The following is a 16,889-nucleotide window of genomic DNA, read 5'->3' on the forward strand; positions in this document are numbered from 1 at the left end:
CTATTAAATCAATATATTGAAATGCAGGAAGTGCAAAAGAGCCTGAATTTTAAGAGAAAGACATTCAGTTGCCAAGTTAAAATAGCACAATTAAAAATAAAATGTAAACATTTAGACACTTCTTAAAGGTTTGAAAAGTAGCCATCAAAAAAGGAGCCATAAACATGCTTTTAAATCTAAGAAGCTACATTTGCAAGTATGTCTGTGCTGGATGACAGTTGTCGAAAACGAGTAATTTAAGAATTAGCTTTTGTTGTCAGATGCTCCTTTGTGTTCAGATCAGGCCTGAGTACAATTATGTAGCACTTGGGAAAGAAGATGCAGCCCAGAAGCCCAGCACTGGAGGCCAAGATAGAGAAGATCTGCACGGACACCATGTATTTCCCCTTTGTGCTCAGGTAGGTGGGCACAAAGGAGACCCAAACACTGCAGAAGACCAGCATGCTGAAGGTGATCAGCTTGGCTTCATTGAAGGCCCCAGGCAGCTTCCTGGCCAGGAAAGCCACTGTGAAGCAGATGGAGGCCAGGAAGCCCATGTAGCCAAGGACACCATAAAAAATGGCAACAGACCCTTCATTGCATTGCAGGATGATCTCTCTGGGCTGGGAATGCATGTCAGACTCTGGGAAGGGTGGAGAGATTCCTAGCCAGATGATGCAGATGACAACTTGGACAATGGAACAGGAAATGACAATGGAGTTGGCCAGACTCTTCCCCAGCCATCTCTTCACCCTGTTTCCTGGCTTTGTGGCCAGGAAGGCCAGCACCACAGTGATGGTTTTGGCCAACACAGAAGAGATGGCAACTGAGAAGATGATGCTGAAGGCCATTTGTCGAAGAAGACAGGTCACTCTCCTTGGCCTTCCAATGAAGAGGAAGGAGGACAAAAAGGAAAGCAGGAGGGAAACAAGGAGGATATAGGAGAGGTCCCTGTTATTGGCTTTGACTATGGAAGTTTCCCCGAATATAATGAATATTCCTAGCACAACACACGTGGTTAAGGATAAGAATAGGGCAAAGGAAGCTAGGAAGATCCCCAAAGGTTCTTCATAAGCCAGAAAAGTGATGATCTTGTAGAAACATTGATCTCTGGCCTTGTTTGGATGCTGATCTTCTGGACACCTGGTGCAACTCTCTTCATCTGGAAAGAACACAAGGGATAACAACTTTGATGCTTTTCCTTAACAAAAAGCAATACCAAAGTGTTCCCCACTAAAAGAAAATATAAAAACCATTCTGTACAACCAGGGAGAGCAATTATTGGTATCAATAATATTACGGGATAGGAAAATGACACTCAAAAGGGACCTTATTGGACTCAACTATATGAAACATTTGTGCCTGACAATCATCTGGGAGTTCATGGTGCCTCTTGTGCCAAATTTGACTAACAGTCAAAGTAATGTCAAATTCCCGTATCTCAGGATTTCTAATTGTCATTTGATGTGTCAATACAGCATGTATGAACACCCAATGGGGAAAATGCCCAGTTGTGTTGTAGCAGTGCATCAGTTCTAGAACTCCCTTTAATAAATCCTGGACACCAGAAAGGTCCTTTGTCCTCTTCCCCAAGGGCAGGTCTTTCTGCTGGTGTCACCCACCTTCCTGAGTGGCCATTGTTCCTTCCGCACAGGGAACGCAGTCATAGCAGCAAAGCAGCATTCCTTCCTGAACTACCTTGAAGAATCCAGGCTGGCAACTTTCCACACACCTGGAAGTAGGCAGGGGCTGAGCATAAAGGGGCATCAAGGAAAACGTGTTAAGGCTGATGATTTAAGAATGATAACAATGTTTAGATGAATTATCTTGAGCCATATTTATACACTACTTTATTGCAGCAAAACCTCTCATGAGAATGTTTCCCTGTTTGATCCAAACCCCAGTTCCTTCTCCTTCCCTTCCCCTGTTGCTCAGCTCTGTTTCAGTTTCCCCTCTTGTACATGATAAAGTGTCATGATGACTGTATTAATCAGAGGTAGCTAAACTTTATTCATTTGAGATCCATAGTTAAATTTCCTAGAAGGGTTCAAGTTAGGAGGCCATCTTTTTTTGCAAACAAATCTATTAAACACTTTTCTGAAAGTTGTTCCATAGAACATGGATTTAGCACTGAGGCCAGCACTGAGGCTGCTAAAAGCCACACTCTCTTACAGATTTTGTTTTTAGTGGTTTAAATATGACAGGGGAAGGGGAAAACCAGTGGCCACATCATCTAGTTACTAAAACACCCACCTTGAAATTACACTCCCATAGCAGCTGATTCATGCATATACAGAGTTTCACAGGGACCCACTGTTAGATTTTCAAGGAATGCAGGAGGCATTTGAAGGCAGTGCGACACAAAACATGCTGGCATGATTTGAATTTATCGGATGGGAAATCTAATAAAATGAAACAAATTATTTCCCCCACCTTGTTGAGCCATTTGGGGCACACAGTGGCATTCTGGTCCGTGGTGCACTTTAGGTCTAGGGATTTCTGTCTCTTGATGTTCCCAATGATCTCTCTAAGAAGGGACCGATTTGGAAACACCATCCAGTTCACAATGTCCAAGTCAGCTGCCAGTTCCCCGTTCTCATCCAAATACACTCCGTCCATTGAAGAATTGTAAAACTGTGCGTCTCCCAGGAAAGAGTGGAGCTAGAATGGCAGTGAAAAGGGCTACATATAGAATAGGGGAAACAACACTGACTATTCAACTCTGCACATTTCATGCTTGGATCTGCTCTCATTTGGGATTGGCTACAGAGTGTCAGGGGCTGGTTGGGCAGTTTGGTGGGAAGCACCAGCCAGGGAATCCCCATGGGAGGAAGGCTCAGAGCCAGGGGATTGGTGGTGGGACCCTGAGGAGAGGTCAGAGGAAGAAGACTGCAATGAGGGGCTGGATGCTGAAGGGGCAACAGGGTTTAGTGAGCAGGGAGAGTCGGTGATGGGGAGCAGTTCAGACTCTGAGGCTGAAGCAGAGGAGAGGGTTCAAGAGGCTGCTGGGGAATCCAAGGACCTTTTGGGAATGATAAGTTCAGAAGTATCTAAATTGTACAAAAAGTTATTTATGTATGCAACTACAGCAGCTAATCTCCTAAAAAAGGAAAGAAGCAGAAGTCCCTGCAAATGAAAAATGGATACAAAATCTAATGCAATATGCAGAAATGGTAAAACTTACCGGAAGAATAAGAAACCATCATAACAAACTTTTTATAAACGAATTTTGAAATGGTTTATTGAATATTTACAGATAAATTTCAAACTTCTAAAAACATTGGCAGGATTATTGTAACATCCTGCAATTTCATAAGAATATATATTTAAAGTAGATCATTTAAAGAGCAAATTATATGAATTTGGATATGCAGAAGATATTAAAAAGTAAATTTAAGGAACCATAGAAAGAGGGGGAAGGAAGTCAGTCTTTGAAATATTAAAATGATTGTAAAACTAATTAAATGTATAAATTAGAAAAGTACCGTATTTTTTGCTCTATAAGACTCACTTTTTCCTTCCTAAAAAGTAAGGGGGAATGTGTGTGCGTCTTATGGAGCAAATGCAGGCTGCGCAGCTATCCCAGAAGCCATAACAGCAATTCACTGGCGCAGCAATCCCTCTTGCTGTTCTAGCTTCTAAGATTCAGAATTTTTTTTTCTTCTTTTCCTCCTCCGAAAAAGTCTTGTGGTCTGGTGCTTCTTATAGAGCGAAAAATACGGTATAAATAAAACTATAAAGAAGAAGAAAATACCATTTGGGAAATGTTGCTGAGTTCTTTGCTGTTTTCTGTAATAACTAATAAAATGTATACATTTTAAAAGTATAAACAAATACTTTTAAAAAGATAAAAGACCATATGGGAAGTGTTGCTGAGTCATATGCCGTTTTCTTGAATAAATAGTTAACAATTGACTGCCTCTGTGTTCCGAGCTACATGTTACTCCAGTCTGCCACCAAAAGATGTACAATGAAGGTGTCAGACAGACTTCCCTGGAGACAGCATTCTCCCAATGGGGAGCCACTGCAGAAAAGCTGCATTCTCATGTTCCCACCCTCCAGACTTCTCATGATGGCGGCACACGAAGAAAGGCCTCAGATGATGACTTCAGCTATTATCTGCTCTCAATAAAATTATTCAAGATAAAAAATATTCAAGATACTCTATATGAAATGGAAAATTTAGTTCAAAGCATATTAATGGGATCGGAATATAAATACGCCAGAAATATGACAAATGTCCGTATGCAGTGGACGCTCGGGTTGCGAACGTGATCTGTGCGGGATGCATGTTCGCAACCTGCAGCGTTCACAACCTGCAGCGGCTTGTCAGCGCACACATGGGTTGCGATTCAGCGCTTCTGCGCATTCGCAACAGCCAAAACCCAGAAGTAACCCATTCCAGAACTTCTGGGTTTCAGCGGGTCTATAACCTGAAAAAAACACAACTTGACACATCTGTAACCCGAAGTATGACTGTGTATCAGACTCTATTGTAATGAGAAGATGAGTCACTCAGACACTGAATACAGGCTCCATCAACACACACAATCTTTGGACAAAGGATAGAGCTTCTCACCTTCCCACCACATTCCCCAAGTTCTCAAGCAATCTCCAAGGCAACCATTCAGGAATTGTACAATTGATTGTCACGTTTGGCTGAGATGTCCAAGATGGGAAAGGAAATACCTGCCATGGCTGTAGCCTTTGAACTTCCAGACTGTCCTTCAACCTCCACTTAGATCTAGAGGAATACACAGCATTTAAGGAACGGGCCACAGCTTGGACAGTGTTGTAAATCCTGTAGCTGTTTAGAGATAAGAGTCTTTCCAGATGGCCTTGGGGCAGCATCTGCAGTTCTTCTCTTTCTCGGCATCTTGTCCAGCTTTTCACTGACAATGTATTCTGTGAATAGGAACAAGTAAAAGCTTCCTCCCAAAACTGCTGAAGTGCAAAGAAAAAGGCATCTATATCATCATATTTGGCCCATTTATTTGCCCTAATAGAGAAAGAAAGAATACTGTGAAAGTGCTGGAAATCTAAAAGACTGTCGATCAAATCTACACTCAAATCCCACATAGATGTTGTGATCAGGACTTTCCCTGCAGTGGGTTTGACCAGCTGGTCAAATATTATTTTTCCAAGTCGTATTCCCACCAAGAAATAAGTAGTTTCTACATAATAAAAAAATACATGGACTTGTCCCCACTTTTCTAATTGAGGAACTTTGACTGTCAAATGTAATCTATTCAGTTGTGGAATGCTTAGTGAGATAGCAACACAAATGCCACTCTCTTCAAGCATAGGTGTCAATTTCTTCATGAACTTCTCTCCATTGTCGGTGTCTGGAGCAATGAGACCAATGAACGTCCATCTGAAGTGATGGAGCAGCTTGACAATCGCTGGGTAAACGGCCTCTTCTTTGGGGACCGTCCGATAGAAAAAGGGGAACTGCCTCTTGTCATTCAGAACATGGGAGCCAAAAGCATGGCTGACCTGGCAAAAAAAGAAGGACTGTTGGTTTGCATTGTTTGGGATCAAAGACGAAATGGTTCTTACCCCCCAATAACATATATTTTCTTTATAAAGACATGTTACCTTTTTTGCCAAGACTTTCCTTGGAACATAAGATTGCACCCCATCTTTATCTTTGTGAAGTCCCTCAGTTCCTGTTTTCATCTTTTAAAATAAGCTTTTATCATTCCATTTTACTGGTATTCTACTGTACATTAGTATTCTACTGTACATTTCAACAATTTTCTTACTGCTTTATGTGGTGCACTACTAAAAGGTTTTTAAATTATTGAGTGGGTTATGAAAGTTTTCAATTAATAAACAAAATTTCACAGTTTCACTCAAGGGAAACTTTTCTGCTTTATTCAATTTTTAGTGGTATGGTGACTAGTATGAGGGAAGTTTTATATGCACAGGCATACAAACACACAAACACACACACAAATCCACATTTGACACAAATGGAAGGGAGGAAGGACAGGTAATATCCAAAAGAGCACAGCAATTCATCTGACCACTCCTTATCTCCTTTCTTCAATTCCTTGACTTCCAATGTCTTCCTCATTCTGAGTTGACACTACCCAACACTTTCATGACTGAGAACCACAGTCAGATGATCCCACCATCTCCATTCCTACCTGTGGCATTTTATAGATGCTCAACATGCTTGAAATCTGGATGGAGTTCTCAGAGTCAGAGTCAGCCCCTTCCAGAACAGCAATCAAGTTATTCTTTCCTCCGCAGTTGTAGTTTGGAACATTCGCCTGTCTAGAAGAGACCAGGTCTACCAAAGCTTCATACGTCACCCTTCCGTGAAAAAAGTTCTCATAGATATTGTAGCCCAGAGTGATGTTGGGCAAGAGCCTGGGATTCTGGTTAATCTCTTGAATGGCAAGGATGAAGGACAGGGGCAGCCAGTACTTTGTTGCTATTTTCCTGAAAAAATGTACATATCACAGCCTATGCTCCAGCATTCAGTGAATATAACACTTCCAACTCTTGCTTTTTTTGACAAGCTTCTAAGGATAATCTAAAGCCCTGGATTCTATTTCTAGAATTTAATCACCCTAACACTGATCCAAATTTGAACGTTTGATAGCAAATTCCCAATTAATGATGCATGAGTGTTGGGAAAGCCTTGTTCAGTCAATACTCATTATCCTATGGAAAACAAAACTAAAATAGAGTGAATTTTTCATGATGGAATTAGACGTGCACAGACTTTCAAAGAATAATAGGAGAGAAAAGGTTTTTAGAGGCTCATTAAATAACACGGAACATCTATTTTCCCCCTCTCTCATACTCTCCTCCCTTCCCCTCTGTTCCCTTCCAACCTGTTATTTTTATAAGTAATTTTACTGATTTGTTTTAAAAAAGAATGCAACATTAAAAAAGAAAGAAAATAAAGAATAAAAAATATAGACCCCAAAGCACCACAACCTGGCAGGACCAAAGTACACAGATACACTACAGCTCCAAAAGGATGATAAGTAAAAATTGATATTACACGGAGCAGCAGTAACCCCATTCTCCTAAACTGACTTACCTACTAAAGCTGGTAGAGGGACCAGCTTTGAAGTGCCACGGATTTAATACAGCAGCTGTGGCAGAGATGATTCCACTAATGAGGTGGTCTCCTGGCCTGTAATAATTGAATGGCTCAATCCAGTCTCTCTCCAAAGTCAAGGGGCATTTTGCCTTCACTCCACAGTCTGCATGAGGCAGGAAGAGCAGGAGAAGCAGTACCATTCTGTGCCTGCTTGGAACACCTTCCTTGTCTGTGACTGCTCCTCTGAACTAGAAGATAATTAGATAATGTTGATGGAATCCAACCAAGACTTCACACCTAGAAGGGATCGAAGTCAGCCTTGCACCCATGTATTGCAACTCGCCTGTCCTAAATCTGAACCCAAATTGTCAGTGATACAGAAGGCTTTTATGCACCAATTCCTCTCTGCTCTGATGATATAGCTTAATTACCTTACGTTGTTGACAATTCAGATATCTCCCTGAGTGGACTCAAAGGTGATCTTTGGACAAAATCTCTGGAGCTTTGTTGAGAAGAAGATGAAAGAAAAACCCCTCTATGATTTTGATGATTTTTATAATTATAAAGGGATCAAGCATGGCAACTGAAATGTCCTGAACTCTTTATGTGGCTTCATGTGCAGGTGCAGGCTGGAGAAAAACATGTTAGCAAAAACTCTGTCTGTCCTACACTTGGATTCTGGGAGGAAACATAGAAGTTGGAGCACCCCAACTTAGAGGAACTAGACAAGCATGTCCAATTTCACCCTTGCTTTTTCATATTTGCTTCTGCTATTAGACAACATAGGGAGATCTATGGAGTAGTCCACAAGTCAGTTAAATATAAATTGATTTAATATACAGATGATATTATTCTGATGATTTCTTAACCTCATTTTACTATTTCCCTGTTTGTGCAGATGATATATGTCTTCAAAAACTCTATAAACTGGTACAAATTGGGATTGGTGCCTATAGGTGAAAATTTACTTACCCATTCATTTAAGGACTATCAGTTCCACATTTGTTCCACATTTGTTCCAAATCCATTAAATATTTAAGTATGGTAATACGAAGAGATTTAACTCTCACTTTGTAACACATAGCACACACACACAGAGAGAGAGAGAGAGAGAGAGATTTTTTCAGACGTTATTAGCTGGGAGTCATTAAGCCTTACACTTTGGGCAAGAACATAAATTATACATCACAAACAGTTGATAAAGTCACATTCCCATATATCTTTTTATGTTATCTGTTATTTAAAGCTTCTTGGGGACCTTTCCAGTTGTTATGGTATTTTATATAATTTTGTAGCTACTGAGCCCAATTCAGCATGTCGGTACTTGGATCAGAGCCCAAGTTCTTAGAGGAGGACACCCTCCCCCCAATCTCTGCCATGGTGAATGTTGAGATCTGCAGGATAGTTCAGTCGACTAGCATAGCATGTTGTCTGGTGACGTGAAACAGGATGTTCGGTGTTGCAGCACCACAAATATCAACCTTCCAGGTAACACAGCATGGAAAACGGAGAAGGTGAATGGTGAATTTACTTGATTGCTTTAACAAACTGAATGCTATGATGAAATTCCTATACTACCTGATTGCAATAAATCCTCTTATGATACTCCTTCCATAGTTGTAAACTCTCAAAAGCACATACTTCTACTCTTCTGCCCTGTAAAATGTTGCACCAATAAAGACCACTGCTGAATAGGAGGTGGGTAACCATTTCTTTTTAACGAACGACCACAGAAACCCATGTTGAACCTTCAGTGGGTATGGCCCAAGTATCAAAGTAGAAGATGTAGGAAAACCACTGTGATTTTAATAATTACAAAGGAAACAAACAGTAGCTCTACAGTAGCTCTACAACATCCTCAAGAATTTATTGATATTCATGTGCAGGGGTCGTAGTGGGGGGGATGTTTGTGAAAACTCCCAGTTTTCTAGCTCCCTACTCTGAGATACCAAACCCTCCTCACTTGAACTGCTAGTCACTTTGGGGCAGGGCAGGCCTAACTGCCTTACACTTGAGATTCTCTTGGAAGGAGGGCTGCCCTCTCACAGGGAGGTGTTGGTTTGCAAGCCCCCTCCACAGAGGCTGGCCCCTCTCACTGTCCTCGGAGCTTGCATACCGGTAACAGCCAGTGTGGTGTAGTGGTTAAGAGCGGTAGACTCGTAATCTGGGGAACCGGGTTCGCGTCTCCGCTCCTCCACGTGCAGCTGCTGGGTGACCTTGGGCTAGTCACACTTCTTTGAAGTCTCTCAGCCCCACTCACCTCACAGAGTGTTTGTTGTGGGGGAGGAAGGGAAAGGAGAATGTTAGCTGCTTTGAGACTCCTTCGGGTAGTGATAAAGCGGGATATCAAATCCAAACTCTTCTTCTCCTCTGGCTGACATCCAGACAGACCAGGGAGATTTTGATAGGCGACATTTTCCCAAGCGTGGGTAAATGCACACCCCCTCCTCCTGCTTCTTCCCTAGCAGGGAAAAGGAGACAGACAGAAACGTCTATTTACATTCTTTTATTTCTGTCTACAGCACTAGAGAAAAACATGTCCGTTCAAGTCAGTTCTTCTAGCAAGTCAGACAAACTTCCTGTACATGCGCAAACGGAAGGTTTCAAATTACACTCTTCACAGAGCTCTGAGAAGCCTGTGAACTTCCTGGGAAATTCCTTCCCACAGTTAGCCACATCATGTGATGTCAACAAGCTAGCTGTTTGCAGCTGTGATGTTTCCATATACTGACAGCTGGGGGGGGGATCAATTCAGTATGTCTTCTGAGCAGACCAGACAATGCTCCCATAACTTCACTTCCTTATTCTCACTCAGCTGAGCAGTTCTCCTCCGTGTAAATGCTACCTGAGAAGCACCTCATCAAAGGCAAGGAGGAGGTGGAAGAGAGAGGGGTGTGGCTGGTTAAAGGAACCCCCTTCCGGAGTGCTGAATTAATTTTGAATTCCAAACATGACTGAAAGTGAAGCATGACATTGGGAATGTCACACCCCCGGTTGCTTCCGGAGGCGGCGCGAAACGGTAATGGCTGCCCTCTTCTAACCGGGAGAGGGTAGCTCCGCTGAAAAGGGTCGTCCGCTACGGCGAAGCGGAGACCCACATCGGAAAACCGCAGGCGGCAGAAGCCTGCGGTCTTGGGACCCGGCGGGCGCCAGGAGCTGCCCCCAAAACGTTGAAGGAACCCCGTAAGGGGCTCCGGATCGCGGAGGGGGTAGCGGCGCTGAGGGTCATTCCGCAATCAACGGAGCGAAGCCGCGTAGCTGTTGCCGGTGAGCGCCGACCTTTCTTCCTGAAATTTTTGTTCTGGAAACAACAACCCGTGAGTAAATAATAGACTTTGTACAACTTGGGACTTTAAAGCATTGAATTTGGCTGAAAGCGGAGTGACGAAAAAACAGGAAGTCCGTCTTCCGCTGTCGTTGAACTTGAACGCAAAGAGCTGGAGGAGTGGGGGCAAAGAGAGAACTTTTAAACTAATTGATCTGAGCACCCATTGAACTTTATCTTAAGTGGAATAATAATTTCAAGTGCTGGACTTTATGAGTTTTAGCTGCATGGGGGTACCTTTCTTCTCTTGGAGCTACATTTTAAGTAAAAAACCCAGGTGCTGGAGCTGCCTGAGAAATTGAGCTGTCAGTTTGCAGTTTGCAGCTTGGATACTTTGAATCTGAACTTTGAAACAATCTGAGAGAGTCTGAACTTGTTACTTTGAAGCATTTAGATTACCAGTATGCACCACTAGAAACACTGTTGCTGTTAAATACTAAATCCTAACTCTGCTGGAAAAATTTTTATTGAAGGTTCTTGGACTTTGAAATCTGACTTTATTAACTTTAGTGGAATTGATCTGTTCCTCAGAAACATTTTAAACTCCCCCTAGAGGATTTGGGACTTACAGCAGTGACTTTTGTTTTACTTTCCTTTTCCCGGCCCTCTGTTTGACTGTTACCATCTGGGCCGCTGCTTTCTCATGGGAACAACTCAGCTTGACCTTGACTTTTAGATAACTTTGGAATGAGTGGTGCAAGAAGGAGAGGAAGAGCTAGACAAACAACTTTGACAACTTTAACCGCAGCCTCACAGACACGTAGATCATCTGTGCCTACCTTGCCTTCTGAGGAAGAAGCTGCTTCTCTGCCACGGGCAGGGGAGGGAGAAACTGAGGAATTACAATTGGAAGATATGGCCTCAGGGGCAAGCACTGCTATTTTAGAGAAAATCTTTGAAAAATTGGAATCTCTGGACAAGAAAGTAGAATCTTTGGACAAGAAGGCCGATGAGCAAACATATAAAATTGACCAAAACACAGAATGTTTAAATAAATTAACTGGACAAGTAGCACAGAATACACAAGCAATTGGAGAATTGAAGGAGGCTGCAGGGGAAAATCGGAAATTGGCTGAAGATACCAGCCAAAAACTTGAAAATTTAGAACAAGAGGTAAGACCACTCTGCAAACAAGTAGGTGAACACCAGACCTATCTTTCTATGATCGAACTGCGGAACCGGGAGAGTAATTTAAGGATAAGGGCGATACCAGAAGTGGAAGAAGGCAACCTAGCTGAGTTTTTGACTAAAGAATTCTCCAAATTTTGGAACTTAGAGGAAAAGGATTTTAAAATTGTTTCAGCTTTCAGGCTTGGAAGACTTATAAAGAAAGAGAAGCCCAGAGACTGTTTGATAATATTGAGGTCAAAGGAGGAAAGGGACAAGATTCTGGGCCTACACTACGGAAAGTCACTGGACATTTCGGACAAAAGAATTGAGATTTACAAGGACATTCCTAAACAACTGTTGGATCTTAGATCTAACTATTTGGAGCTGACAAGATTGCTAAGGAACAACTCAATCATCTTTAGGTGGGAATTCCCCCAAGGATTATCTTTCACCTTTAGAGGGAAGAAGATTAAAATCAGAACATTGGAAGATAGAGATAAATTTCTGAATGCATACGGAGAGGACCTTCACAAAGGAACTGAGCTACCTCCAGGGCCTGAAACACCAGAGGTACCTGCACCCTTGGATCTTGAAGACCCAGTGAATAAGGTACCACCCCCCGAAAAATAACCAGATTTATTCAGGATGTCTCTGCAACTTTTGAGCTGGAATATTAATGGTTGTAACATCCCAGAAAAAAGGAGGAAATTTTTTCATATATTAAAAATAGAACAATTGGACATTATTTGCTTACAAGAAACACATGTGACTAGGCTCCATAGAAAGGTGTTAATAAACAAAAGACTTGGCCAAGAATTTATATCTTCGGACAAAGTAAAGAAGCGAGGGGTGGTGATATATGCAAAAGAGAGCCTGTCACCTAAATTTTTATTCAAAGATGAACATGGAAGAATTCTAGCAATTGAGATACAACATCAAGGAGAAAAGATTCTGATACTAGGAATTTATGCACCAAATGACGGGAAATCGGAATTTTATAAGAAGTTGCATGAGATTATGCTGGACTATCTGGACTACAACAACATCATTATGATGGGAGATATGAATGGGGTCGTATCGACTAACATGGATAAGTCACAAAACCAAAATGTTACAAAAGACGGCAGACTACCAAAGACTTTTTTTGAAATGACAGACAATATGGACTGGATTGACATTTGGAGAACCAAGAACCCCCTGGGAAGAGAGGGAACATTCTTCTCTGAAGCCCAGCTGACTTGGACAAGAATCGACCAAATATGGATAACTAGAGGTCTGGCACCCAAGGTTAGAAAAGTGGAAATCTGCCCAAAGACCTGCTCCGACCATAATGCACTGAAGATGGACATGACACTACTGCCAACCGGTTCCTTTAGATGGAAGATGAATGACAACTTGTTTAGAGAAGAAATTTAAGATGTATTTACAAAAACATTGTAATTTGGTTGAATGTTATGAAGGATGCTAGATTATAAAAAATTGGCCACCACTAAATTAGATTTTGAATTTGATGATAAGTGAGATTAAAGAAAACATAAATTTTATGGAGAATTGTTAGATTATACTTGAATGAGTGGATATAAGATCGTAAACAAGTTGATAATTTCCTTGGAAAAATCTTTTAACGATGTAAATGGGAGCGGGAGACGTGAGGGAGTCCAAAGAAGTGATGAAACTACGTTGTGATAGAAGTAAGATTGTTTATTATTGGTGCATTTGTATTTAAAAACTCTAATAAATATTTATATATATATAAAAAAGGGAATGTCACACCCCAAGCCTGCGCTCTGGAAAGGGAATGTGGAAACCAACACAAAGAACTTTTTTTTACAAGTAATAAATTATCACATTACCAAATATGTAACCATATAAAGAGATTTCTCTGAATCTCGAGACTTTCCCCCATCCCCTCCATGGGTCCTATGGTCAACATTTAAAACTTCATATTATTCCATAATCTACATTTTCTATCCTTCCACATTATCCATAGTGTTTGTTACAAGTCTGATTAAAATCCTGCTCCAACGCAAAAAAAAACTTTTATTATTAAGAAGGGAAGGGATATCTCTTCTCCAGTGCAAGATTTGCATGTTTATTGCATTTCTATACTACTTCTCTGTCAAGGCAACCATAATTAAAACACTAAAAGAAATTCTTGACAGAAGAGGCTCATCCATACTTATATTTGCCCCATATTTTCTAGGCACACGTCTGTCCTTTAAAGCAGGAGGAGGCCTGCATTGAATGGCTGCAGAAATATCTAGTCACCTTCTGAGATTTATGGTTGACTGGATTCACCTTGTATTGTGTATTGTGACCTGTCTACCCCACCATCAGGTACCTCCGAACACCCCCCAAAAATTGTTTCGAGTCTCAAACGTCCATATGGATCCCAAAAGAGTACAGGGGGAAAATTATTTCCCTCAGATTCATGGATGATGGAATCGGATCATGGAAAGATTACAATACATCCCAAAGCATAACAACAACAACAATTTATACCCCACTCTGGCTGGGTTTCCCTAGCCACTCTGGGCAGCTCCCAACAGAATATTATGTTGGGAATATTTGGTGGTAGCACAACCCCCCAAAACTAAGATTTTTGTTAAATGGGCTCTTGAACCAAAATGAGGGTGCAAGGCCTGCATGAAAGATCAGTGAAAATCAAAACCAATTCGTTATGTTCAGAATTGTTGCAATGGTCATACAGAATGGTCACAACCAGCCCTAAAAACAGGGTGATTCGGCCCCTACATGGAAAGGGAAGTAGAAGGGGCCAGACAGAAGGTCAGGGAAACTCTGACAATGAGACAGTGATAGAGGCATCACATAACCTACCCCAAATACAATCTTCACATTCATTGGACTGTTGAACAAAAATAGGAGTTATGGGGTCTCATTTAATGTCGGGGGGGAAATAATCCATTACTTAGGACAGCAGGAGAATCATAGAATTATAGAACTGGAAGGGACCCCAAGGGGCATCTAGCCCAACCCCCTGCAATGAAGGAATCTTAGCTAAAGCATCCATGAAAGGTGGCCACCCAACCTCTGCTTATAAACACCCAAGGAAGGAGAGTCCAGAACCTCCTGAGGGAGACCGTTCCAGTTGCTTAGAGTGGCCACAATCTGACAAACACACACACACACACCATGTTTGTAGTGAGACCCTAAAATATTCAATTTGGGGGATCTATAGCTAAACATGATTCCAGAGTTTGGGCAGGGCTTCCAGTGAAAATGAAGATAGGAACCAGTCACTTCTCATTTGTGATGTAGGGTGTGTATTCCATACTTCTTACCAGCTGAAAGTGTTTAGGGCAATTTGGAAGAAAGCTCTTATGGGAAAAGCCATGACTACTGTGCCACAGGGCCTGGAAGTTGGGCTTGTAGGAGGGAATCAGAAGGAGAATAAAGAAAAGTCCTTGAAACAATAGACTTTGTTATTGCATCAGGAGAGAAGAGAGATCTGTTGATGAACTAACAAAAGTTGGCTCACCCAGAAACAGCTGAAAAGGTATACTTAAAATACCATGGCTGGACCTCAGGTGCTTGTAGAATCTCATGATTAATCCAATCCCTGATGATTGGACAAGAAAAGTGGTCCATGGCACAGGGTATATTTCTGCAAGAAACTTTTCAGGCACAGTGTAATAAATTACCTCACTTTTATCCTTGATTCTGATGTTTGGCTGATTTGTCTCAATCCCTGGTGATTTGGCAAGAATAAGAATAATTATAAGGGGGAGATGCATCACCTGTGTCTCTTTGTGGCTCAAGGCACAGGTGCAGACCTGGAGGAAAACATGAGAACAAGAATGCACAGAAATGGCTCCCTGGTCTTTACATGGGTCAGCTTGGAGGGGGGTCAAAGGTCAGATTGACCTTTAAATGTCAACATACTCTTTGAATGTTCCATAAATGCCAGCAAAGTTTGTTTTCCGCATAATTATAAGAATCGTAGTGATTTATTCTCCCCGGAACTCAAGCGATATTTTTCATAATTGTCCAAACCTCTGAATGAATAGCAGCCCACTGTCATGCATTGCACTGTGCTGGGGCCCAGGGGAGAGAAATCTGGTGCACAGAAGATCCTGTGTCAGAGAAATATTGAGTCAAGATTTAGAGCAGCTGAAGTAGCCAGTAGTTTATTTCAAACTAAAGAACTTTAACCCCCCCAAAAAATACATGCCCTCCAAAATATCAGCAAAAGCACTTGCAACTAACACCCCAGTTGTAACACCAACACCCACGTCCTGAACATTCACCTTCTCTTCCCTACAAGCTCAGTTACTCAATGGATCTGGTTCTGCTAACCATAGAATAGATGTAAGATCTTTTCAGTTGCTGTCTCTTCTGTATTGGCAAAAACTATCACTGTGGTGCTGGCCTTCCTGGCCACAAAGCCAGGAAACACGATGAAGAGATGTCTGGGGAAGAGTCTGGCCAACTCCATTGTCATTTCCTGTTCTCTTGTCCAAGTTGTCATCTGCATCATCTGGATGGGAATCTCTCCACCCTTCCCAGAGTCTGACATTACCTCCCAGGCTGGAGAGATCAGCTTGCAATACAATGTAGGGTCTATTGCCATGTTTTATGGCTCCATCGGCTACATGGGCTTCCTGGCCTCCATCTGCTTCACAGTGGCTTTCTTAGCTTGGAAGCTGCCTGGGGCCTTCAATGAGGCCAAGCTGCTCACCTTCAGCATACTGGTCTTCTGCAGTGTTTGGGTCTCCTTTGTGCCCTCCTACCTGAGCACAAAGAGGAAATACATGGTAGCCGTGCAGATCTTCTCTATCTTGGCCTCCCGTGCTGGGCTTCTGGGCTGCATCTTCATTCCCAAGTGCTACATAATTGTATTCAAGCCTGATCTGAATTCAAAGGAGGATCTAATGACCAAATCAAAGGATGGTGTATGATCTTGTTCTATGCAACTGATTTGATGATTAGCATCTAGTGTCTGACAACAAAAGCTGATTCTTAAATTACTCATTTTCGACAACTGTCATCCAGCACAGACATAATTGCAAATGTAGCTTCTTAGATTTAAATCTTTCTTCCTGTCAAATAAATCATGAATGTTGAAATTGAAGTCATTAAAGCTTTGCAGTGGCCATAGGTCCTTTGGGCATAAGCTTGTACATCGCTTCAACACAGGCTTATCCCGCTATATTATTGACCAACCATACTAGTCTTTATGCTGCTCATATTTACCTGGTGGTCACAAATAACCAGTCGCACTTATTTGTCTATTCAAACGGTTGGTAGTCAGACATTTTCCTCTTCTTCTTAAATGCCTTTCTTTTGTGCTGCATAAATTATTTGATCTATAGCAAGCCTGTTAAAACAGATGTGCTTTGCTCTTCTTGTTCTCAAAAGGGTTGTTATTTGAAGAGAACCATTTTCTCTGCA

The 16,889-nt window shown here is 41.7% G+C and overlaps 1 protein-coding gene across 1 annotated transcript; it reads right to left on the reverse strand.

Moving 5' to 3' along the window:
- Positions 1–236: 236 nt before the first annotated feature.
- LOC309335213 (vomeronasal type-2 receptor 26-like) lies at positions 237–2,598 on the reverse strand (the record flags this gene model as incomplete). The annotated part of the gene is made up of 3 exons (XM_081850086.1): positions 237–1,141; positions 1,602–1,728; positions 2,413–2,598. The coding sequence occupies 3 exons, from the start codon at positions 2,596–2,598 to the stop codon at positions 237–239; spliced, it is 1,218 nt and encodes a 405-aa protein (XP_081706212.1).
- Between the last annotated feature and the right edge of the window lie 14,291 nt (positions 2,599–16,889).

This window comes from Podarcis erhardii, assembly GCF_964252035.2.
Source record: "Podarcis erhardii genome assembly, chromosome: 2".
Lineage (NCBI taxonomy): Eukaryota > Metazoa > Chordata > Lepidosauria > Squamata > Lacertidae > Podarcis > Podarcis erhardii.